The 23,343-nt window shown below is 55.1% G+C and overlaps 2 protein-coding genes across 6 annotated transcripts; one reads left to right on the top strand and one right to left on the bottom strand.

Annotated features, from left to right (window-relative positions):
• Positions 1-1,274: 1,274 nt before the first annotated feature.
• SCARA3 (scavenger receptor class A member 3) lies at positions 1,275-6,725 on the top strand. 4 transcript variants are annotated; one of them, XM_037393019.1, is made up of 6 exons: positions 1,275-1,632; positions 2,823-2,882; positions 2,949-3,068; positions 3,598-3,696; positions 4,137-5,180; positions 5,951-6,725. In XM_037393019.1, the coding sequence occupies exons 1-6, from the start codon at positions 1,626-1,628 to the stop codon at positions 6,388-6,390; spliced, it is 1,770 nt and encodes a 589-aa protein (XP_037248916.1). In that variant the 5' UTR covers positions 1,275-1,625; the 3' UTR covers positions 6,391-6,725. The 4 variants fall into 4 exon arrangements, with proteins under 4 accessions (XP_037248916.1, XP_037248917.1, XP_037248914.1 ...); XM_037393020.1 differs by having other exon boundaries at positions 2,823-2,879; XM_037393017.1 differs by having other exon boundaries at positions 2,823-3,068.
• A 3,509-nt stretch (positions 6,726-10,234) lies between these two features.
• On the bottom strand, positions 10,235-22,561 carry CCDC25 (coiled-coil domain containing 25). 2 transcript variants are annotated; one of them, XM_037392459.1, is made up of 9 exons: positions 22,412-22,558; positions 20,032-20,079; positions 19,235-19,274; positions 16,206-16,257; positions 15,639-15,714; positions 14,974-15,077; positions 13,649-13,851; positions 12,529-12,574; positions 10,235-11,174 (listed from the first exon to the last, which is right to left on the bottom strand). In XM_037392459.1, the coding sequence occupies exons 1-9, from the start codon at positions 22,434-22,436 to the stop codon at positions 11,145-11,147; spliced, it is 624 nt and encodes a 207-aa protein (XP_037248356.1). In that variant the 5' UTR covers positions 22,437-22,558; the 3' UTR covers positions 10,235-11,144. The 2 variants fall into 2 exon arrangements, with proteins under 2 accessions (XP_037248356.1, XP_037248357.1); XM_037392460.1 differs by lacking the exons at positions 10,235-11,174; positions 12,529-12,574 and having other exon boundaries at positions 13,773-13,868; positions 22,412-22,561.
• Positions 22,562-23,343: the final 782 nt, after the last annotated feature.

Below are 23,343 nucleotides of genomic sequence, written 5' to 3' on the forward strand. Positions count from 1 at the left end.
AGCCCAAGTGCTGAATCGGCAGGGACGTAGGAGAGTAACCCCATCACTGATGCCGCACCAGCATTTAGCCAGCTGGTAAATCCCGTAGCAAGGCAGCAGTTCCAAGAGCTGCAGCCGAAGGAAGCCAGGTTTGGCTGAGGGGGACATCTCTGGGTTGGCTCCACCAGCTGTGAGTCATCAGGGACGGCCTGAAGGGGCTGAGGAAGAGCAGCACACTGCAGCTGCCAAGGATGAAGATGGTGGGAAGAAGACCTCAGCTGCCAGTGAGCACCCTCCCGCAGCCACCTTGTGAACCCCAAGAAGATGTCATGGGCTGGGGCATCGAAGGACACAACCACTGCAAGAGCATCACTTCTGGGGCTCTGGCGATCAAAAAATGATGGTGATAGGTGTTGGTACGTTCTCCAGTATGATGTGTTGGGGAAGGCTTGAGGAAGCAGCCGAGAGACCCAAAAAATATCCCAGAAATGGCCAGGGGGGTGAGAGGGAGGCTGCAGGACCCAAAAATACGAGATGGCAATGTCCAGGAGCTGCATCCGAGTGACGAGGGGGTAGACACGTGCTGGTATGGGGAATATTATGGAAAATCAACTAATAAAACCCAGATGAGAGGGGCAGGCCTGGGCTGGGGCAAGCAGGGAGCTGCTGCAGGAGTAGTGGAGGTTTGGCCAGCTGGAGACCCTCCCTCAGTGTCCCAGAGGTGTCTGAGGGGCACTTGGAGGAGGAGGAGGAGGAGGAGGAGGGAGGCCATGTGGGGAGGAAGGCTGCCTGGGAGCCCAGCCGGGTCTCGGCAGAGGGCAGCAGCAGCCCGACACAAAAGCCTTGGTGGGGAGGGGGTCTCGGCAAGGAACCCCCAAACATCCCCAACCCCCAGGGGACCCCTATCCCACGTCTCTGGACTGGGACCACCACTCTGAACCCAAAGCCGGGAGCCAAACCACAGCACCCTGGGTCCCAGCCAGGACCCCAGACCCTGAACCACAGCACCCCACATCCCTGACCTGGTCCCAGGGGCCAGACCCCAGACCCATCACCCCATATCCCTGCCCCAGATCCACATACCCAAACCCTAGCTCCCCAATCCTGACCCCAGCCCCCCATCTCCCTAAGCCAGACTCCTGAGCCCTGCTGCCCTTGGACCAGGACCCTCTCCCCAGACCAGGACCCTTTCCCCAGACCCCCAGGCCTCCCAGACAAGTGAGGCTGGCACGGCACAGCACAGCGCAGTGTCAGACGGACATTTGTTAGTCATTAGGGCTGGAGGGAAGGAGGGCGGGCGCGGGACCAGCCTTTCTTCTCCAGCACATATCCCAGCGCCTCGCCTTTTGGTGGCCAGCATCCAGCCCAGCCGGGCTCTGCCGTCACCAGTCACCCGTCCCCATCCCGCGTGGGCAGAGGTCATGGGCAAACTGGCGGCCATGGGGATGCTCCACCGCTGTGGTGGCTTTTGAAGGCTCCCCAGGAAGTTTTGGGAGCGGGGGGCCGGCGGGGGGGAGCAGTCCCGGCCATGCTGGCCGCTCGCTGACGCTCGCCGGGAAGAGACGTGCCGGGGCGGATGCGGGAACCGGGGCGGTGAGGCCTGGGTTGGTGCAGGATTGCACCCACTGCCCCCCACCTCGGGGGCTATGAGAGGTGAGTGGGGGGAAGCCAGGGAGGGGGGGTTGGAGCTGTGGGGAGAAGAGTGGGGCTGGTGGCATGGGGGACAGGAGGGGATGGCCATGCTGGAGTGGGGGGGCAGCTGGCACCCTCCAAAGCCCAACGTGTTCCTGTTCCACATGGGCAGCATCTCCCCACGGATGGGGGGGGCTGCGCCGGCCTCGCCATGGCCAGAGACCGCACACACAGGTTGGGGGGGGAGCCTCCAAGGCTTACCCTCGCTCACTCAGAGCCCGTCACTTGTTGACTCCATGGGGCCCTAAAGGAAAATTTGCAGCAGCTGAAAAGCAAAGGGCCATGACAGGGGGGACAGAGGGAATCACTGCCACCCCCAGCCCAGGGGGCCCCGCCGCCTGCAGCCCCTCTCCTGTCCCCTGCCTGCTTCTGCCTGGGGGAAGCCAGGCTGTATAAAGTGGGGGGTGCCGGTGCCACGGTGCCTGTAGCCCCCCTTGTGGCACCCCCAGCTGGAAACCCTCCTGCCAGCGAGGGGAGGTCGGGGAGGCCCCGGGCAGGGGCTGGCTGAGCTGGCGGGGGGCTGCAGGGGGCTCTCGGGCACGGCACAGCTCCAGGGGAGCTTTGGGGAGCCAGGGAAGGAGGCACCATCCCCTGCCCCGGGCTCCTTCGGGGCTGGGTACCGGTGCTGAGTGCGTCCCCTGTGCCCGAGCCGTGGGTGGGACCCAGCAGCAACACCCCAACTTGCCCCCCACCGGGCTGGGGGTCCAGGCTGGGTGGTGGCCAGGGTGGCATGTGGGTTTTCTTTGCTCCCATGGTTTTTGCGAGAAGGGGCTGGGAATGTACAAAGCCCATCAGGGCTGGGAGCTGGGAGCCAGCAGCTTCTCCCTCACCCCCACTTTTTAGCCAAATTCAAACAAATTTCCTCAAGTTTTGTGGTCTCGGAGTGCAAAGGGCCCAGCTGAGTGCCACAGAAGCAGGCAGGGGAGCAGGGACAGGACCCTGCAGGCTGGTGCCACCAGGCTTTGGCTTGCAGTGATGGCTCCCGTGTGGCTTCCCAGCTTTTTCCCAGGGACGCTGGGTTGTGTCAAGGCTCAGCCGGTGTCCACAGGGACCGCCGAGGCTCAGCCAGTGTCCCCAGGGACCACCGGCATCCCCAGGGCTGGGAGCAGGAGGGTGCGGGCAGCTCAGGTCCCTCCTGTGTTGGCTTTCAGAAGACGAGCCGGTGGGAGGAGAGGAAGAGGAGATGCCAACCTTCAGCTACCGACCGAGTGGTAAGGACATCCCCTGGGGTGGGCAGGGGGTGCAGCAGGGCCTGATCCTTCCCTTTCTGCGCTCAGGTAGGGCACAGACCAGCTGCAGACGGTGCCAGAAGAACCTTTCCCTCCAGGCTGCCGTCAAAGTCCTCTACGTCTTCTCCATCCTCCTCATTGTGGTCGTGACCGTGCTGGCTGCCTTAGGTGAGTGCTGGGCAGGGTTGTGGGGTCTGGCTCCTGCCTCCCCTCCTTGGGGCAGACCCTCGGGGATACTGGGGCTCCCCCAAAGCACCTGCAGCACCCAGGTGTGGAAAGAAGCATCCAGCTCATGCTGACTTGCCCCTGGGATACCCATAGAACCCTGGGTGTGATGCCGCCTCACCGGAGGATGGCTTTACCCCCATGGGGGACCTCAGAAACCACCCCAGAGCCCAGAGCTTGCCACCCCATCACCTCCACAGGCAAGAAACAGCCTCCCAGGCTCAGCGCAGGGATGGCACGCTCCCTGGGGCTGGGCCCCTGGAGGTGCTTTGTAGACCTTAGCCAAGCCCTGACCCTGAAAGCCCCTAGGGACACCCACCCCACAGAGCCAGCACCCACCAGCTGCCCAGCCTGGCGCCTCAAGCCCTGGCCACCCTCCTTGCCAGGGAACAAGCTGGGAGGAAAGGTGTGGAGGATGAGCTCACCCTGACACCTGCCCACCTCCCCCTGACCCCCCACCTTTCCTCCACAGTGTTCAAGAAAGTCAACTCCATCTCCAACGACATCAGCTCAGCCCAGACCTATTACGAGAAGAAGATTGTGTCCATCCAGGAGGATCTCCAGGGGCTGGGTGAGTGGTTTGTACCTGGACCTGAAGGTCTTCTCCAGGCTTCAACACCACGTGTCCCTCCAGCTGAGTGGATCTCAGCTGCTCGGTGCTGCCAGCCAGGGGCTGAAGCACCTCTACTTTTCAGGTCCAGGGCCAAAACCCACTTATCTCCCAAGATTTTGGGGACAGAGAACTGTACCACTCTGAGGGTGGGGTTGGTGGGGTTGGGCTTTTTGGAGAACTTGCTGCACAGAGGTGGCAGGAGCAGGATGAGAGTGGGGAGGTGGTGCAGGCTGGTGGCGTCAGGGTTGGCCCAGTCATGGGTCTGTGGTGCCCATCTCCAGGGTCTGCAAGGACAGACCATGGTGAGGCTCCTTCCTCCTCTCTGGTTCTCAGCAGGAGGGTCTCCAGGCCCAGTGAGGGACAGGGTAGGGTAACAGACCCCTCTGCCCTTTGTTCAGATGAGAAGACCTCGGGAAACTGCTCCGTCTGTCACGAGACGGGACAGCTGGGCCAGGAGATCACCAAGCTGCAGGGTGAGCTGGAGGAGATCCAGAAGATGCTTTTAGTTCAAGAAATCCTGCTCGACCGGACCTCCCAGACCCATGACCACCTCTCATCCACCAGCAACAAAATCACCAGTGAGGTGGACAACTGCTCCTTGTCCGTCCGGCAGGTCAACGAAAGCTTGGGGCAGTTCCTGGCCCAGCTTGGGGGCTGGCAGGTGGTCACCTCCCAGCTAGACAGCTCTCTCAAGGGCTTGGCCCAGGAGCGCTATGATGTCCGAGCAGCCATGCAGCAGATGAACTTCACCCTGGGGCAAACCTCTGACTGGATCCAGGTCATCCAGAGGAAGACGGATGAGGAGACGCTGACGCTGCAGAAGATTGTCACCGAGTGGCAGAACTACACCCGCCTCTTTGGCGGGCTGCGGGCCACCTCCTCCAAGACCAGCGAGCTGGTGAAGACCATCCAAGGCAGCGTTGGTGCAGCAGCTCGACAGGTCGGCCAGAACTCGGAGAGCATGCACGACCTGGTGCTGCAGGTGATGGGGCTGCAGCTGCAGCTGGACAACATCTCCTCTTTCCTGGATGACCATGAGGAGAACATGAATGACTTGCGCTACCACAACAGGTACACGCAGAACCGCACGGCTGAACGCTTCGAGACCCTAGAAGGTCGCATGACGTCCCACGAGATCGAGATCAGCACCATCTTTGCCAACATCAACGCCACCGACAGCCACGTCCACAGCATGCTGCGCTACCTGGATGACGTGCGGCTCTCCTGCACCCTGGGCTTCCACACCCATGCTGAGGAGCTCTACTACCTGAACAAGTCCCTCAGCCTGGTCCAGGGCACCACAGACCTGCTGCGGGAGCGTTACAGCCTGCTCAGTGCCCGGCTGGACTTTGACATCCGCAACCTGTCCATGGTCATGGAGGAGATGAAGGTGGTGGATGTCCGGCATGGGGAGATGCTGAAAAACATCACCATCTTACGAGGTGAGGTGCAGCCTGGTGGGCACAGCCTAAGCCCTGCCGGGGGGTGGGTTGGGGCCAGGCTGCTTCGGGGGCTGTTTCTTCTGTGGCTGAGCATGGTGGGATCTGGGCTCTTTGGGAGTGCCCTGCACCCCAGGCAGGTGGTGGAGGACCCAAACCACCATCGCTAAGGCCAAGGCAGTGCTGGGATGTGCACGAATGCACCCAGACACCTGCCCGTGGTGCAGAAGGATCCTGAGCATGGAGCTGTGTGGACTTGGCTTGCAGAGCTGTCCCTGCGTGGGGAGACAGGGACAGCGGGGAGGTGACCCATGTCCTTCCAGCACGGCTGGCCTGCAGAGGGACTCCTCTTGCTGGAGAGGATATGGCTGCCCCATGGTGAGGGTGCCCAGAGTTCTCCCTGGTGGCTCAGGTGGCCTTGGGACATATCCATCCACCCAGGGGAGCAGTGGGGCTATCCTGGCTCCACCATCAGCTCCATGGAGCCCATGGACGCCCTGGCAGCTTCATGCTCTGCCATGGACCGCCCAGCTTGGAGCCATATCACACCTACATCAGCATCATTACAGGGCTGCCCGAATTAACAAGCCCAGCCGTTTCCTGGACCTGGTTTTAGGGGGAGCCCTGCAGTGGCCCCACACCCATGCACGATGCCGGGTGTCCTTTGGAGCCCACAGCAAGGGCTGCAGGGCTGGGGCATCCCGCTCTCTCCCCACTTCAGAGTCCTACCCCCCCGCCCCATGCTTCCTAATCACCCCCTCCTCTCCCCCTAGGTGTGCCGGGACTGCCGGGCCCCCGTGGCCTCAAGGGTGACGCGGGCGTCAAGGGCCCACCAGGAAGTGAAGGAGAGAAGGGCGACACGGGCATCATGGGCTCGCCGGGACCCCAGGGCTCCCCTGGCCCCCCAGGACCCCCTGGCCCCCAGGGTGATAGGGGTCCCCTGGGCTTGAAAGGCTTCCCTGGCCTCAAGGGTGCCAAGGGCAGCTTTGGGCAATCTGGCTCTCGGGGACAGGGTGGACCCAAGGGTGACCCTGGCCTGCCGGGGCCGGCTGGGGTGCCAGGGCCAGTGGGCCCCCCTGGCCCGCGGGGCAAACCAGGACTCCCTGGGACCCCCGGTGCTGTGGGCCAGGCTGGCCCGATGGGGCCCAAGGGGGACCCCGGTTTGCGAGGCCCCCCGGGGCTGCCGGGCCCCCCTGGCCCCCCAGGACAGTAACCCAGCCTGCTGTCAGCCAGGGCACCAGGACAGCGGCGACAGCCACCCCCCCCGGACCTCCAAGGCATCCCCCACAGGGGTGTGAGGCAGAGCCTCACAGGACAGGGGGGCGAGGGGATCCGGTACCCCCCAGTGCGAGGGTCCGGGGCTGGTCCTTGGCTCTCAGGGATGCTGCCGGCTCCAGGCTTGGCCATTCCCAGCCCCAGGGTGGGGGCTCCCCGCGGGACGGGGTGCAGCTGGTTTGTGCCCTTTGACCCCCACCCCAGCCACCTTCATCCCCCCATCCCCGCGCTGTCCCCTCAATGTACTCGCGGCACAATAAAGCTGTATGGGGACAGGCGGCGTCTGCACTGGGGGGACAGGGTGGGGGGATGGGGTGCACCAGGGGAACACCGACAGCCAAACTGCTGCTGGTGGCAGCGAGCAAGTGGTGGGAGAAAGTGTGTTGCAGCCGTGGGTGCATGAGGGAGTGAGCAGGAGTGAGTGCATGCGTGTGCATGTGCATGAATGAGCACGTGTGCATGACTGTGCATGCATGCATTTGCACAAGTGAGAATGTGCATGAGTTTGCATGTGCACATGATTGTGTGCATGTGTGAGTGTGCATATGTGTGCGTGAATGTGTGTGCATGTGCACGTGTGCGTGAGTAAGTATGCATGTGCACGGGTAGGCGTATGCCTACACATACAGGCATGCGCACAGAGCGTGCCCATAGATGTGTGGACACGTGTGCATGCAGGCGTGTGCAAACATGCATGTGTGCCATGGGAGACACAGTCTCTGACAGGGACCCTGCTCACCAACCTCCCCCCTGGCAGAGCCCCTTCCCCGCTTACCACAGCCACCCTCCTCCCTGCAGGGTCCCCCGTGCGGCCCCCATGCCCTTGGCAGTGAGAAATGGGGCTCTCGGCTCCCCCCCAGACAAAAGCCCCCCAGCATCGCCCTGCCCCAGGCTGACCCTGCCGGGGAGTGGGGGAGCAGCCGGGACCCCACTGCCGCCAGGAAGGTGCGTGTCTGCTCTGCTCCGTGCCTCAGTTTCCCAACCCGGGCTGTCAGGCAGGACAGGCTGCCGGGGTCGAAGGGAGCAGTGTCATCTCCTCTGCCAGCCAAACCTGGGGTCCCCGAGGCCTGGCTGCAGGGGGACACCACCGGAGCAGGGGTGGGGGGCCCAAGTACCGCACCGGGGCCATGGTGCCAAGAGCATCATGGCACTGGGGATAACAGCCAGGCCAGCCCTGCCGTCCCCATCCCCTCCATCCGCCGGGAGCCCCAGCTCGGGGAGCCCCGTGCCCTGCCCTGCCCGGGGCACAGGATCCAGCCGGCCGGGTGGTTTATTGCTGTTGGCAAAGGAGTTTCCTGTTTTCATCGCAGGAACAGCCCAAGGCTGGTTATTGACGCGGGCCAACACGGCCCTGGCCCCGGGTTGCAGCTGCCATGGCTGCAGAGGCAGCAGGCGGTGGGGGTGGGGGAGCCCTCTGAGCAGGGGGCGCTGGGGGGAGCAGAGACCTGTCAACTCGTTACACAGATGGGCCACAGGCTGACAGGGCCACAGGCCTGGGCAGGGCTGGGTTCAACTTGCTGGGGTGCTGGGGGCCAGGAGACAGCCCTGAGCTCCCCCAGGTTGGGGGAGGGGGGTTTAATTGGTGGGGGCACCCCGTCCCAAGCTGGTGACAAGGGATGAGACGCAAACCTGCCCGGTGCTTGGGGAGGACGGGACACGGGCACCCTGCAAAGCTGCTGGTGCTGGGGGCTATGCCAGTCCATCTGGGGGTCCTGAGCCCTCAGTGAGTCCCTGTGTGATTGTCTCCCGTGCCAGTGGTGAGGACATGGCCACGAGGGCTGGAGGGAAGCGCGCTGTGGGTGTGTGGCTGGGCCGTGGGTGCTGGTAAGGGTTTGGGTGCCAGGAGTGGGTGCTGCCTGCGCCGCACCGACCCTCAGCACCCAGCCCATATGCTGAATCGTAACCAAACTGGCACACAGCAGGGGGTCGGAGCCTCAGCCATGCCCAGCACCACACTGTGCCTCAGTTTCCCCCAACTAGGCAGGACCTGGCCATGCTGTAACCCCCACCCTGACCTCCTCACCCCTTCCCAAATGCCTGCGTCTGTGGAAAGCCAGAGCACATCTGGCCAGGCAGCAGCCTTAGCATAATATTGTGCCAGTGCCTGTGGATGGGCGTCCACATCCTCCCCCGGCCCTGCAAAAAAATGTGCAAGGGCAGGGTTTTCCCCCTGACACCAGCCAGAGCTGCGCTTTCCGGGCAGTGGCAAGGGTGGGTGATAGGATTTCAGAGCTGGGAGCAAAAGGATTAATAAATAAACGAGGAGTGGAGGTGGGGAAGGGCTGGGCGGGAAGTGCTGACGGCAGCTGGGACCGCTTGCTGTCGGGAGGGTGATTCTTGGTTGCTGCTGGCCAGCGGGTGGGGACGGAGGGGAGCATCGTGGCTGGGGCTGCACAGCCTCTCACCATCCTTGCCCTTCCCCATGGATTGTCCTGAACAGTGCCATGGAGGGACGGCATGGACCCAGCATCTCCCACCCTGGGCAGCCATGCACAGGGTGCCTGGGGACACAAGGCCCCATGGACACAGATGCACAGAGTGCTTGGGGGGGAGACAGTCCCATGGACATCAACGCACAGAGTGCTTGGGGACACGCAGCCCACATGCACAGGGTGTTTGGGGGACACACAGCCCCACGGACATCCATACACAGGGTGCTTGAGAACACAGAACCCATGCACAGGGTGCCTGGGGACACGCAGCCCACAGGCAGCCATGCAGGAGGTGTCTGGGGACACATGGCCCATAGCAGCCATGTACACGGGCCATCACTCATCGATAAAGGCCAGAGGACACTGGAGGCACTGGACAGGTGCTGCAGCCAAGCACAACAGTTTGCAGCTGCAGGGCTGCAGCCGCGGGTGGTGCCGATGGCAGCACAGCTCATGACCAGCCTCCAGGTCACCCGCCCCAGCCAACACCCCATCCCATGAAAGGGCCCATTGATAGCGGCAAGGAGGGAGACCCAGCGGTGTCAGGTATGCAGGGCGAGACAGGGTCCCCCCAGCTCCTCTCCCCTTGCCCTGCTCCACCAGAGCCGCCCGGACTCCCCGCGTTTCCCCTGCCTCTGCCAGGGGCAGCTGGGAGGGGGGAAAGAAAACGGTCGCTGCACTGTGCCTCAGCGTCCCTACCAGACCCGGGGTGGTTTACCCACACACACACCCCCCACCAGGCTCTGGGCCAGTCTGCACATCAGGTCCCTAAACAGGTGGGACACCAGGGAGAATTTGGAGTGGCACAAGCTGGAGACACTCCAGGTTCAGGTCAGCCCAAGCAGAGACAGGACATGGGCAGCAAGAGGATGCACAGCCCACCATCCTCTTCCTCCCAGCAAGGAAATGGGTTGACAAGGGCCTGAACCCCTCCTCACTGCCCCCAGCCCCAACCCCACACCCCCAGGGCCTTGTACTAGGGTAGTTTTCTTCTCCTGCAGTAATTCAGTATTCTCTGATGAGGCTGTCAAGACTTCAGTTCGTTAAGGTTCAATTTCCTTTTGCATATTTCCTCCCCAAAATCACCACCCCTGAACCAGCAGACATCCTTCCTTCACACTGGGGAGATGCAAAGCCAGAGGCGGGGGGGCCTTTTCCCCAACCTCCCGAGGCTGCAGGTGAGTTCGTGGCCTCCAGAGTCACACCCCAAACCCACCTTCCTAGACTTGTCCTGTCCCCCCTCAGCACAGCTGGGCTCCGCATGCCTCTGCTGCACTGAGACACCCCGCACACCCTCCCTGCTCTTCACCAAGGCACAAGCACGCCAGCCGACTCCCACCTCGCAGCACGTTTTATCAGCATGGTATGAATTTAATTATGACATATATACAGGTGCTGCAAGGATCACCGCGGCCGTTTCATACAGATTTATCCAAGAAACCTTACAGAGTGCTCAGGGAAGAGCTCTGGTGTGGACAGGCGCAGCCGCTGTGCAAAACTCAACTCTTCATCACAAACTTCTCTCCTCAGAGGTTTCCAAGGAACAGCCCAGACACTGAGCAGAATTTAAAAGAAAATACACCTCGAGACTATTCTGACGCTGTGCTAAAGGCACATATCACAGCCTGTGGTCATGCACTTATGCAGGCTGCAACAGCCGAGCTCAGACTTCATCATCTGTAGCTCTGTATTTAATGAGCCACCAGATTTACAGCCAGCAAGGCTGGGGAGGTCTGCACAGCAGCTGTGAGCTTACCCAAATGTACACCCCCCAATCGCAGAGGGATCCCCCAGCTTTGCTGACCATTGCCAGCGTGAAGATGAGAGTTACGCAGTCAGCAGCCTCACATTCGTGCACATACCAGTGACACTGGGTTAGTGGCAACTGTTTCTGAGTCGCTCCACTGCCGGGGCAGCAGTGAGACCAGCACAAATTTGTTTTCCTTAAATCTCACTGTATTAAGAGCTACACCAACCCCTTCCCTAGAATAAATACCATTGTCTTTGTAGAACTGAAAGTCAATTCTGCTTCCTTCCACCCACATCCCCGAAAGAGATGTATGTGCAGACATATTGATCTTCTCCTTTCAGAAGTTGTCCATGGCACAGAGCTGGTTAGGCTGCCGGGAGAACCAACCAGGTTCTGAAGAAATGAAGTCAGAGTTCACTTTTTGCGGGTTTTTTTTGGCATTCTTAGCGATGGTGACACATTTAAGACATCCCAAACCACCTCATGATTGAGAAAGGAGAGAGACTTTATTTACATAAAGTCATCTGAATCGTTGCCATCCTGTGGGAAGAAAGACAAATCAGGATCATTGTGCATGCTAAAACGGAAAATGGTGAAATGGGGCATTCAGCAGGATTTCAGAATTGCTATTCTGGTTTCCTGCCACAGACACCATGAAGTCAGACCAGACAGACGCACAACAGCAGGTCTGGAGGGGGAACAGCCCCGAGTTGTGAAAGAGCAGTCACTATTTGTTGTCCCTGCAGTGCATCACTTCCCTGAAACTGCAGCCCATGTGCTGCAGCTGGGGAGGAACCAGAGAACAGGCTCTCCAGCAGCTTCATGGACCATCCCTGTATCACAACCTGAGCTTCTTTCCAACTCGGGAGAAGGAAAACAATCTGGCATCAGGTGAGGGTCAGGTACTGAGAGGAGACCCCCTGCACAGCATTTCCACTGTGCCCCTCCCTAGCCAGTGTCACTAATAGGGCACTGCCTGCTTCAGCACGTCAGGAGATGCTCCCACATCAACCCAGCTGGAGTTTCAAAGTGGATCTGCATGCCAAACAGGAGCAAAAAAGTCAGGAATTCTTGAAAACCACACACTCACCTAGGTGATTAGTCAGGGACTAGGATGTAAAAGTTGCATTTTAAACTGAGGGTCACTCAGAGGAGCTCAAAGATCTATTTGCCCAAGGTCCCACCAAGGAGGAAGCTGCAGACACGCCAGACCTCAGGCAAAGCGCAGGTGCATCCAGTGCACAGCAGGACCTGTTCCGAACTTCAGCCCCTAGCCCTCCTGTGATCCACCTTCTCACTTCCCTCAAGCTCCTCCCTGCTTTGGCTCCTTTTCCACGATCAGACTGCAGCTGTATTCTACTGCTCATCCTGGGCCAGCACCTGCTTGCTCTCTGCAAGCACATCCCTTCAAGCTTCCTCTTCCGCCCCTCAGCACCTATATCCATCCCTCCCCAAACTGTTCTCCTTACACTTCCAGTTTATTTCTGGCTAAAAATGAGCATTTTCCCCTGCCTCCCTTGAAGTACCAAGGTGGCATATGCAGGTCATGGTTGGCCACCATTAGGGACAACTCTTCTGCTCATGCACCAGGTGATGCTCAAGCAGCTCAAAAGGAGAGGCAAGCCTGGTGCTGCACTTAAAAACTCTACCTGCTCTTCCTCTGGAGTGGGAAGGGCACTGGAAGGACTTCACACACATTTCCAGCAGCACAGGCTCCTCCTGGCTGACGTACAAGCAACAGGGCCCTCTCAGAAAGCAGAGGAAAGTGGCAATGTCCTTCACCAAGAAGGGGTGACGGAGATGCGCTCTGTCAAGCAGGAGCTGTACCATCACAATCCCGCATTGAATTTCAGCTGACTCTGAAAGGCTTCTGTGGGCATCTACTGGCTCTTACCTGATTAGAGGACATGTTCTCAGCCTTCATTAATGATGAGTAACTCCTGGAAGGGAAATGACATTATTTTGCATTATATGTTTTCAAAACCCACCAACAGAGAGACGTTATGATAAAACAGGAACAAGTACCAGAAAAACAAATTTTCTTCCTTTCTGAACTCAGGCAGACTAGACAAGTATTTGCTTATCTCATATTCTTTGACTAATTAAAACAACCAGAGAAAGCCCAGGCGCTACGCAGCCTGCTTCCCCACAGCTTTGTTCAGGAACTACCAGCTAGATCACCCCAGGAGGCAGAAAATCCTTTACTTTGGGGGATGGCCAAGAGGCAGCTCTGGGGCACGGCTAAATAAGCAGGCAGAGCTCTTACTCTGAAGCACAGATGTGCCTGCTGGTGACTTCAGTTTATTGTGCTTCTCTAAGCCCTCTTTTCTGACCTCTACATGTGTTGAATCACTTGGGAAATCCAGGAGTTTTTAAAATTCCAGTTTCACCATCATTTACAGATAAACACGACTTACTAAAGCTTAAAAGTGAGCTTTTGGGGCCAGCCAGCGGATGCATCCAGTGCTGCACAGGGCCGTCAGTGCTGAGGAACAAGCTCACGCATGCTGCTGCGTGTTTGGTTGCCAGACGACAGAGAGGTCAATATGACATTTCAAAACACCATCCCCTCATTCTGTGTTTAAAGGAGCACATGACTGAAGATTCACACGTGTTTCAGTTAACATCAGTGACGCAAGGGGAAGCTGAAGAACACTAGCGAAGGCTTGGTGCTTTCCAAGGCTTGCATGGACCTGGAAGCCATTGCTCCCATCCCAATGACAGAGAGCTTGCCCAATTTCACCCAAGTTAAGAACAGGTTTCAAAAGACACAGTCCTTTCTTTTTAACAATGGTTTAACATCCAGGTTTATTTTAAGAGAAATGAGGAAAATGCATTTATTCTAAAGACAAAGGAAATCACTGGGCCGTGCAGACGTCTATGCCAGAGCAGGTCAGCTGAACACTGAGTAACACTGGGCTGAGTATTGAACAGAAACTGCTGACCCATGACTCTCTCCGAGCACCGATGAAAACTGCATAAGTTAGAAGTTGGCACTACAATTCATTACTTACCGAAGTTCTTCCAGCTCTTTCTTCTTCTTCATCTCTTCCTTTTCCTTCCGCTTCATCTCTTGGATTTGGGCTTTTTTCTCATTTCTTTCCTCTCTGTCCCGGGCTTCCTTCTCAGCAGCCAGGTCTGGGAAGCGCTCCACTTTTGTCTTCTCTAGCCGATTTAGGATCTCATTCACCTTCTTCTCCACTGTCAGCATTTTCACCTTTGGAGTGCAAAGAACTATGATCCTTATAAAAAAATACTTTTATTCTGGCACTTTCTCAACAGAAAGAAAACAACCTATTTCCACTGTACGCATGGCTGAATCCCACAAAAACAGATGCTAAGGAAAATCACTGCCACCGAGGGCTATTCAGCAGGTTGTGTAATGGCATAGAGAGGCCTACTCCCAACACTCAGAAGCACATTGCTAATAAGCATAAGCATTGCTAAGTACATAAGCATGACTAATTTCATTTCTTGGCACATGCCTCAACAAAGCAGCCAAGAGACAAGAACTTGTCTCTGCCAATTCCTGAAGAGGTGGCAGGAAGTCTCTGCAGATCATTTTGGGCAGAGAAGCTCACAGGCTGCTTCTTGACTGCAGGGTTTTTAGCATTTCTTGCCCTGGTCCAGAACTGTTTTCGTCAAGCAACTGCACCTCTAGAGAGCCTTCCCTCCCAGCAGCCAAACTGGTAACAAGAATTTAAGCATTAACATTATCTGCAGGTAACAGGTTAGGCTTGGAAATAGCTTAGTGTGCTGCCTTGATGCGATACCAAAGCTAAGCAGCTCTGCCTTTTAACAGGTTTAACAAATTCAGAAGCAGCAGCAGGGTGAGACAGCTCTCGGAGCAGAGACAGTAGAGCAAACACAGCAACAGACACCTCCAGGACCCGACACAGCCCTCCTTTGCACAGCAAGTCCAAGTCCTGAGCCCCTCCAGACGTGTGATTACACTACTGCCTGTGAGCTGATCCAAAGTGACTGCTCATATGCAGGCTCTTCAGCTGCAGTAAGAGATGATTTCCGTGGAGATAAATTCAAACAGATAGCACAGACCAACGTGCGACACCACTGTGCATCAGCAAACACTTGTCAGCTGCACCATGCTGCAGTCTGGAAACACACAGTGTACAGGCTACACTCTGCTACAGGCTGACACCCAACCACGGACCTTCAGGTAATGATCAGGCAAGTCGCTCCTGGTATCTCTCTTACACTTCTCAAGTGGACAGTTCCCTGGCTTTAGGGCAAATGCTGAAGACAATCCACCCAGCTCCTAACACAGAAAGGTTACAGTCTGCCACCAGGTCACTGTCACTGGCTCACAGCAAACACTTACATCCTTCTGCCTATGAAAGCCGATCTGCCCCACATCCATGTCTGCAGTCTTCTTCAGGTTAGTCCATGGTGTGTACACCACATTGACATTGTTCATCTTGCAACCTAGGAAGCAGGGGAGAAGGGAAACATTGCAATTCTTTACGTGCTGAAAGGTCTTAAAAGTCTTCTGTGCACATGGAAACACTGACAGTTATTCTTGTCACAAACATGACTAGCTAGGCAAGAAAGAAGAAAACTGAGAAGTCCTTCCAGCATTACAGTGAAACGGAAGAACACCACGACATCATTTTCTGCAGTAACATGAGCGCTGCAGCAGTGTTAACGAACTCCAGATGGAGATCGTCTTTGCCAGAAGAGCGATTACTATGGAAGGGGGCCCCAAGGTGGTGTTAGAGACTGCAAGCCCTCCTTGGCTCAGGCAGCAATATGGAGACACAAACAGGAATTTCAGAGATTTAAAATTCCTCCTTATAAAAGTGTAATGGGCAGCCCCAGCAGCTGCAAATGACATCTGCTTCACGTAAGACCCGCAGGCATAGGCTTAGCAGAAAGCACCACAGCAGAAACATCACAAATGTTTGATCCAAAAGAACACATGCTCGTGTGGACCAGAAACACTCGCCACAAACACCTCACACCGATCTCCCAGGAAACCAGTATTACCTTGAATGCTATTCGCCTTCACTAGATGGGCACAGTCTATCAAAACTTCTTTAGGAATGTCATCCACCGTCTGCCCCTGTGACAGAGCAAGGCAACGTGAGTGGCTGGAGGTGGGGGGCTGTAGGGGCTGATGAGCGCCTGAAAGCCAAGAAGCAGGGTGTAATGCTCCGCAAACATGGCCAGGACCTCTACACTCCACATTTCACATGTCTTTCGTGGCATTTGTAAGGAGAGGTTCGAAACGCCGCAAGTGATTTGTGCCTTGCTTTTCTCAAAGGCATTCTCCCTGTTTTAACAGGGTGATGGATCCTAGCCCCATGCCTGGTGTCAAGCCCAAAATCACTAGTTCTGTTGGACCATGTTAATCTTCCTGCTCCTCTCTGCGTTGTTTAGTAACAGAGGCTGTAAATTCAGCCTCCCCACACTGGTGGTTACCTGCACCCTTAGGGAGCCCTGGTTCACGTGAGCAAGGATGGTCTTGTGTATGGGAATCACTGCAGAATGGCCAGGTGCAGTTCTTTTGGGGGTGAATATTAAGGTTTTTAAATATAGGTGTCACAGAATTACCTTGTGTAACCGAAGGTACACGTGCGCGGAAGAGAGTTTATCCACATGAAACCTACAGAATAAAAAAAGCACATTTAACAGAGGATAAGAGATGGTGATTTGTTCTGAAAGACTTACTTCCTAGGAAGTGACAAAACAGCCACTCCATGGACAACAAAACTATAGAATAGTTCACGATATACATGTTTAAAAGGAGGTAAGGGAGTCAGACACTGCCCTTTAAGAAACACCAGTCCTCTCAATGGGAGGACAAAAAAATAAAACCCCTTTCCCCCTCCTCTTCTTTCTTTTAAATGGCATACTGCATGCAGACAACACTCACATGATGAGCCTACACATGTGGTGTTTTGGTCTGTCTATTTATTATCAAGAGAAACAGCCAACTCATGAACTCCACAGCAGGCACTGCCCATTACACCACTTACATGACTGGTCTCAAGCTCACAGAGGAAAAAAAAATTAAAATAAAATCCCAGTTGCTCAGTAGAACGGTCCATGGAGTACAGCCTTCAGTTTCTGACAGCGGCAACAGGCAATGCTGCCTGGGTAGTGCACAGGATCTAGTGGGTTCAGCGAGTGCCAGTCCCAATAACAGGTGAACCCCAGCTCTGTGCTCACTTCATTCATTGCCTCCAAGGTTTCATAAGCCTCAATTTCCACCCCCCCAGCCCTCTCCTCACCAGACTGAAGAGTGCTCTCCATTTCTGTCCTCCTTACAGCACAGCTGTACAACTCCCTGATGGCTCCAGCTGCTCTTCACCAGATCTTTTCTAACTTGATTGTGTCTTTGCCGTGACCACCTATTTTTCAAGCCTCTGTCCCAATCAACACTCACCCCAACCCTGCAGACTTCAAGGACAGACGGGGAGGAACTGATCTCATGTCACCTCCCAGCCTTCCTTAACACTATTTTCTTTTAACATAACAGGACTTTTTCCTTTCTGCTGCAGGACAGAAAACCACCACCAAGCACCAACGCATGAACTCTTGCCTGTCCCTCCCGAGCTTCCTACTCCAATTCCACTGGACCCCTCTTAAACAGAAGTAAGTCTAAAAGGTGCCAGACACCATTAGGGTAACAACTCCCACACCTCCACAAAAGGACTGATGGTATTTTGTTGAGATGGCACTAGATTCCGAAAAAAACAGCATGGATGATGTCAGTGTGAGCTATAAGATACAAAAAAGATAGGGAAAGATGACTTTTATGGTTCAGGCAATTTGAGGACGCATCTCAAGGTCGCTCCTAAATAACAGTATAGGCATACTTTAAATTATGTAGCAATAGGACAAACATGAGACCGAAAGTGAATGTGATACTGGTACAACAGTTATTCTGCTGAATCACCATCCCTCCTGCTAGAAAAGAAAAAAACATTCCCTCGCCAGTTAGCTGCCTGCTGACAAAATGTCCCCTATGGAGCACGTTAGATACTACCTATTCAAGCTTCAGTTCTACCAAGACACTTCAGCTCATCCTGGCAAAGGCCCTCGTGAGCAGTGAACAGCACTGCCACATGGTGATTCTTGTTACGAATTGTTAGCAGAGGGCAGCAACTGTGATACATTCTGGTCTGTGCAACAATGCCCGAAAGCAAGCCAACTCCTTCATAAATGTCTCACAAACCTTATCAGTCTAGAAACTTTACGGACTAATATAGCCAGCAAAGATGCCACCAACGGCTGCTAACAGGATAGGGAACTTCCCTTCTCTTGGATCTCTCTTCCAATGAGATCTTACAAGCCAAAAAAAACAACCCACACATGTCAGTGTGCTTCCTTCTGCCCACCTGGCCACTGCTCTAGTGGGTCTGCTTAGAGCACACATGGCTTTCACCCAGCAAGAATCAAAATCTCAAACTCTTCTGCTCCTGCTCACTGACTCCAACTCCTGAGACAGGTTGTTTTACATGCCAGGCCAGTACTTGCACACAGGGGTGACCAAAGCACCTCCCTTGTGAGGAAAGGCTGCGGGAGCTGGGGCTGTTCAGCCTGGGCAGGAGAAGGCTGAGAGGGGACCTGAGCGATGCGCACAGGTACCTTAAGGGCCAGTGTCAGGGGGCCGGGGCCGGGCTCTTGTCAGCGGTGCCCAGCGACAGGACAAGGGGCAACGGGCACAAATTGCAGCACAGGGAGCTCCGTGGGGAGAGCAGGAAAAACTTCTTTCCCTTGAGGGTGCCGGAGCACGGGGACAGGCTGCCCAGAGAGGCTGTGCAGTCTCCTTCTCTGGGGACGTCCAGAGCCCACCTGGACACGATCCTGTGCAGCTGCTGTAGGAGAGCCTGCTTGAGCAGGGGGTGGGCTGGGTGGGCTCCAGGGGTCCCTGCCCAGCCCCACCGCCCTGTGGTGCTGTGATGTGAAGCACATACAGAGGAAAAGGCACTGGGAGACAACAGACAGTTTTCTCTAGGCACAGCACTTACTGTGCTCAAAAAACTCATAGCTCCACCCCCAGGCCCGGTCTGACTGCTCAGTGATTTCACATGGCTTGTGCCTCCACTCTCCCTGGTCTTTGATAGCGTTTTGTTTTTTCTCATTTTACTTGTTCATGCATGGAGATATTCAGGAGCTGCTACTCTTGTTTGACTCTGGGGGTGCTCTCTCTTACAAATACCAAGCTGCCCTTCCCATTAACTCTCCCCATTTCCTAAACGCAGTAAAAGCAAGCTAGCACCTCTATTCTGAAACACAAAGATCTATGTATGGAGTTACACAGGTTATTGCTACTCCAGCAGCTCCAGGCACAGATAAACCCCAAAAAGCTCTCCAAAAGGGCCAGCTCTTATGGTGAACAAAGAGGGGGGGGTTGAGGGGCAGATGCAGGGGAATGGATTCTGAATCAACGGAGTCCCAACAACTGCACCCAGGTCTGCTGCAATCCACCTTCACACTGGGGTTGCATTTAAACTGCTAAATGGCCCTGGAAAAAAAGAGACTCTACAGTGCCTGTGGAAGCCGGAGGGCTGTTACAATCGTTAACTCAGCTGCATAAGGAAAGGCAATTTTTTTCAGTGACTCTCAGTACCTACCAGATATCTTCAGGCCAGCCGTACTTTATTAGGTCTTCATCTGCAGGAATAAAAGCATCAATAAGTAAAGCCCAGGACCTCATCAACAACAAACTCAACTACCTGTCAAGCCGGAATCCTCCACTGTTGGTCAGCCACTGTGTGGTGACTGAACAGAAAGAGAAGAGGGCTTTAATGCTGCACCTGCCTGGTCCAGGTATGGTAGAAACAGGTATGCCACGAACACCTCCATCACTAAATTTTGCAATTTTAAAGTGAAAATATGTTTCTTCAAATATGCATCTAACAGGGGGAGACTTTCAGGGCAAGTCTTCAAAATAGCCACACTAACACTTTTCCCTTGGAGTGAGATGCCCAGTTTCACATCATCCACTGATGTAGAAAGAGGAGCCGCAGAAGAACTGTAACCTTCACTGTGAGGGAGAGGACAGGCATGGGAAGCCTACAAAGTACGAATGCTCACTGGATAGGGGAAAAATACAGACTGAGCAGGGAAACAGAAGGCTGGTTTGCAAAAAGTTTTCAAACACAACCTGAAAAATATTTTTATCTGAACAGTTTTTGGTTTTCCGTTAGTTTTCACTTGTATTTGAAGGCAGTTACTCTGCCTAGAGCATTTACAAAATGTATTTATCCTAACTAAAAGTAACACAGTGGATTTCAGAGGGGTAAGTATGAACCACTTGCAAGGGTGGACAAGTTTCAAACAATATATCAAAGACATCCTTTCAAAATGACCTTAAAACCCCCAAAATCTAAATCTAAGCCATTAGGCATCGTTACATCAATGTACTTACTTTCATACTTATCTTTTCCCATGTAAATGGTGTAAACGGAAGGAACAACTGAGGGACAGAAAGAAGAAAACAAATCAAAAGAGGTTTGGAGAAACTGTGCAAGAAATCACAAACACACCAGTCTCGGTCACAGAAATCAGAATGAAAACTGCTTCATTCATCCATCCATCCCACTTCCCTCCTAGGGGCCAAAGGAAGATTCTTTTGAGCTTCCTCCACATTTTAGCCCGAATGCTTCAATGGGCTTTGGAAAGTGGCAGTGGCATTTCCACTGCTTTCCATGGAAGACTATCCAGCAAGGAGCAGCTTTCTGGGCAAAACACACTCAACATCCAGGTAGATCATATTGTATCTGTGTAACCGTATCACCTGTCCAATTAAACACACGTCTGAGATCCAGAAAGGCTGACATCGTATTTACAGTCTGGGATTAAGTCCCTGTGTGGCCTTGCGTGAAACAGCTCACCTGCCTGGCCCTCATTTCCCCAAAGTATCAGAAGCCCAACGTGAACCTCCCCCAGCTAGTCTGGAAGGATTAAAATTCACAAAACAATGGAAAGACCGAAGTTCCATAAACTTATTTGTCTCATCTGTGCCCTTCGAGGACACTTAAAACAAAGTCCTCCTCTCCTTTAGGGCTCATTCCATCATGCAGTAAAGACACTGCCAGTTCTGGGAAGCCAAATGAATGTCCTCTCAGCATCATAACCAAAGGTCAGCACAGCTGGGAGAGGGACACAGAGCAGTCAGGAAAGTCCTGCTGCAGAAACCACTGAGCAGCCTGCTTAAAAAAAAAATAAAATGCTCTGCTCTTGTATATGACAGCAGGGAAATCCCAATTACAGAGCAATGCTACCTACCAGATTGTCACATTTCTAGCTTCTACAATTTTTAACAATTACCTTGTGTGAGAGCAAATGATGCGGCAAATAGCTACAAGCCTCAGCGCTGCGCTCAAATTTAGCTGTTCTTCCCCAGGACCTAGAGCAGCTGAGCACTTCAGCACAAAGAATTATTGCAAGCAGGTTTTCAGCAGACAGTTTCACACCCTAACAGCCAGTGGCTGAAACAACCTGTTGCAGCAACACAGATCTGTATTTTTCATATACCGTTGTGGAACAAACAGAATCCACAGCGGGATTTCTAAAGCAATAGTACGCAAATTAAGGAGTAAGCGTAAGCAAATGAAATGCAGGTGACCAAATCTGCCTCCAAAAAAGCATCGTTTGAAAACATGGTGTCTAACCTCAAATTTTTAGTCACTAAAATAGTAAACATGCTTCACATGCTACAGCTCACAGTAAAATGACTTGGGTCCCAAGCTGCTTACTGACCCAGCTCTTTATGAGGGCATTTTTACTAGAAATCCAACATCACTACCACAAAGACCAGGCAACATTTTTCAATTTAGTAATGGAGTAAAACCAAATGGAAATTCAAAAATACGAAAGGATTATGGGCCTGTGGGAGTCAAAGGTTGGAAAAAATCCACCCTGGCCAAATAGGAGAGTCCAGAGGATGCAAGATCATCATGACTCCAGGCACTACCCATAAACATAACATTAAATGCTCAAAAATAAAGTTGCATTAGTGATGGTTCCGTGAAAATGAAGCCCATCCTGCCAAAACAGTGGGGGAACACTAACATAACCAAAACGGAGATTACTCAAAATCCGTATTCTTTTACGCACAGGCAGCCAAACACTCAAATCCTTCTCACTAAGGAACTTCATCTCTGGAACTGAGGAAAGCAACGCTATAAAATTGCAGCCTGCAGATACAATGGGGTAAAAACCATACTGAAACTTCCATTTCACCCAGTTACACACCGGTGAAATGACTGGGGGCAAACCAAAAAGGAGCATTCTTGTATGACCCTCTGTATCATTAGCCTGTACTGGATCAAACCACGGATCCCTGATGCTTCAGAATGGCTGACCTTTCCACAGGGGCAAGCAAAAGAGAACGGTCTACGTGAAAGGAAAAATAACGAGACAATTTATGTGTTATGCCTTTCCTCTGGCTTCGGACAGCAGGACGCTTGAGAGAGCTTTTCCGAAGTCACCTAGCAGCACCGCTGTTCATTCAGTGGGTTACTGCCCGCTGCTGAGAGCCCCTAGCCCCGGGGAGACCCCCAGCCCAGCTCCTGAAATCACGTTAAGCTGTAGCCGACTTTGGCCCAAAGCGGGTCCTTTGCGCTCAGCCCAGCCCAGAGGCCCGCCAAAAGGCACCGAACGGACTAACGGGGGTGCCCAGGGCCGGGAGCAGGTGCCGGTACCGGTGACGAACCGGGCAGGGCCGCGGCCCAGCGCCCCCCTCCCAGCACCGGGACCCGGCCCGCCACATGCCCCCCCGCCCCGCTCTCCCCTGGCCCACTCACCGTTGGAGGTGAAGTAAAACACCATGTCGGCGGCTCCCCGGCCTGCCCGGCCCGCAGCTCCGCGCTGCTGCCACTGTCCCCCTCCAGCGGCGCCTGCGACCGGAGCGCGGAGGTGGGGAGGAGGCGAGCGGGCCGCAGAGCGCGTGCGCTCGGCGCAACGCGCATGCGCAGTACGATGGGAGCGCGCGCTCCTCCCCATACCCGTGAGCCGCCGCTCCGGGAGGTGAAGCCGGGGGGAGCACTGCGCATACACACTGCGCCCGGGAGGTGACGTCACAGCGACGCTTGCGCATGCGCCTTACGCCGCGGGCCCGCCTCTTCGCGCATGCGCAGCACTGGCTGCGGGGCGCGTGTGCGCATGCGCAACGCTCCTCCCGCGCTGTGGTTGGAGGGGGGAGCAGTGGGCGGGGGGTGGCTGCGAGCGCATTTTATGCTATTTTGTTAATTTTATTTTTTATATAAATTGTGCTCGCAGTGTGCCGGGGCGGCAACAGGAGGAGCTCATCGGGGGCTTCCATGGAGCTGCCGCCGCCGCCCTGTGGCCCCTCAGGCTGCTGCGGCCTCGCCGAGGAGGGTCGCCGCCGGCGATTACCGAGGCTCCGTATGGACGGCAAAGCGTCGGGAAGCGGTATCCCTCGCCGCAGAGGGAGCAAGGGGGTGCCACCCAGTGGAAGAAGAACCTCCCTTTGCTTTATGAATGATTTTTGGCTTTATTGCCGCGGCTGCCGCCTCCCTTCCCCTCGTCACCGGGGTTTACTCTCTTCACAGCAGGACCCCGGTGGCCCGTGTAAAAGCAGAAGCAGTGCTGGGCACCCGGGAACTGCCCCTTGGCCTTTGCCCCGCCCGTTGCCGTGGGCCGTCCCGCGCCCCCGCCCCACGGCCTACAACTCCCATCAGCCCCCGCGCAGAGGCGGTGCTGTGCTCGCGGGGCA

Source organism: Falco rusticolus, chromosome 6 (assembly GCF_015220075.1).
Source record: "Falco rusticolus isolate bFalRus1 chromosome 6, bFalRus1.pri, whole genome shotgun sequence".
Classification (NCBI taxonomy): domain Eukaryota; kingdom Metazoa; phylum Chordata; class Aves; order Falconiformes; family Falconidae; genus Falco; species Falco rusticolus.

What these genes read in the sequence shown, in the direction of transcription:
- SCARA3 (XM_037393017.1), top strand. An exon ending in GGAGGATCTCCAGGGGCTGG is followed by an intron (nt 3,697 to 4,136) that starts GTGAGTGGTTTG and finishes CCCTTTGTTCAG; the next exon opens with ATGAGAAGACCTCGGGAAAC. An exon ending in AAACATCACCATCTTACGAG is followed by an intron (nt 5,181 to 5,950) that starts GTGAGGTGCAGC and finishes CTCTCCCCCTAG; the next exon opens with GTGTGCCGGGACTGCCGGGC.
- CCDC25 (XM_037392459.1), bottom strand. Translation starts at nt 22,436, where the DNA reads ATGGTGTTTTACTTCACCTCCAACG. An exon ending in GTTTTACTTCACCTCCAACG is followed by an intron (nt 20,080 to 22,411) that starts GTGAGTGGGCCA and finishes TCTGTCCCTCAG; the next exon opens with TTGTTCCTTCCGTTTACACC. An exon ending in AGAACATGTCCTCTAATCAG is followed by an intron (nt 11,175 to 12,528) that starts GTAAGAGCCAGT and finishes TTCTTCCCACAG; the next exon opens with GATGGCAACGATTCAGATGA.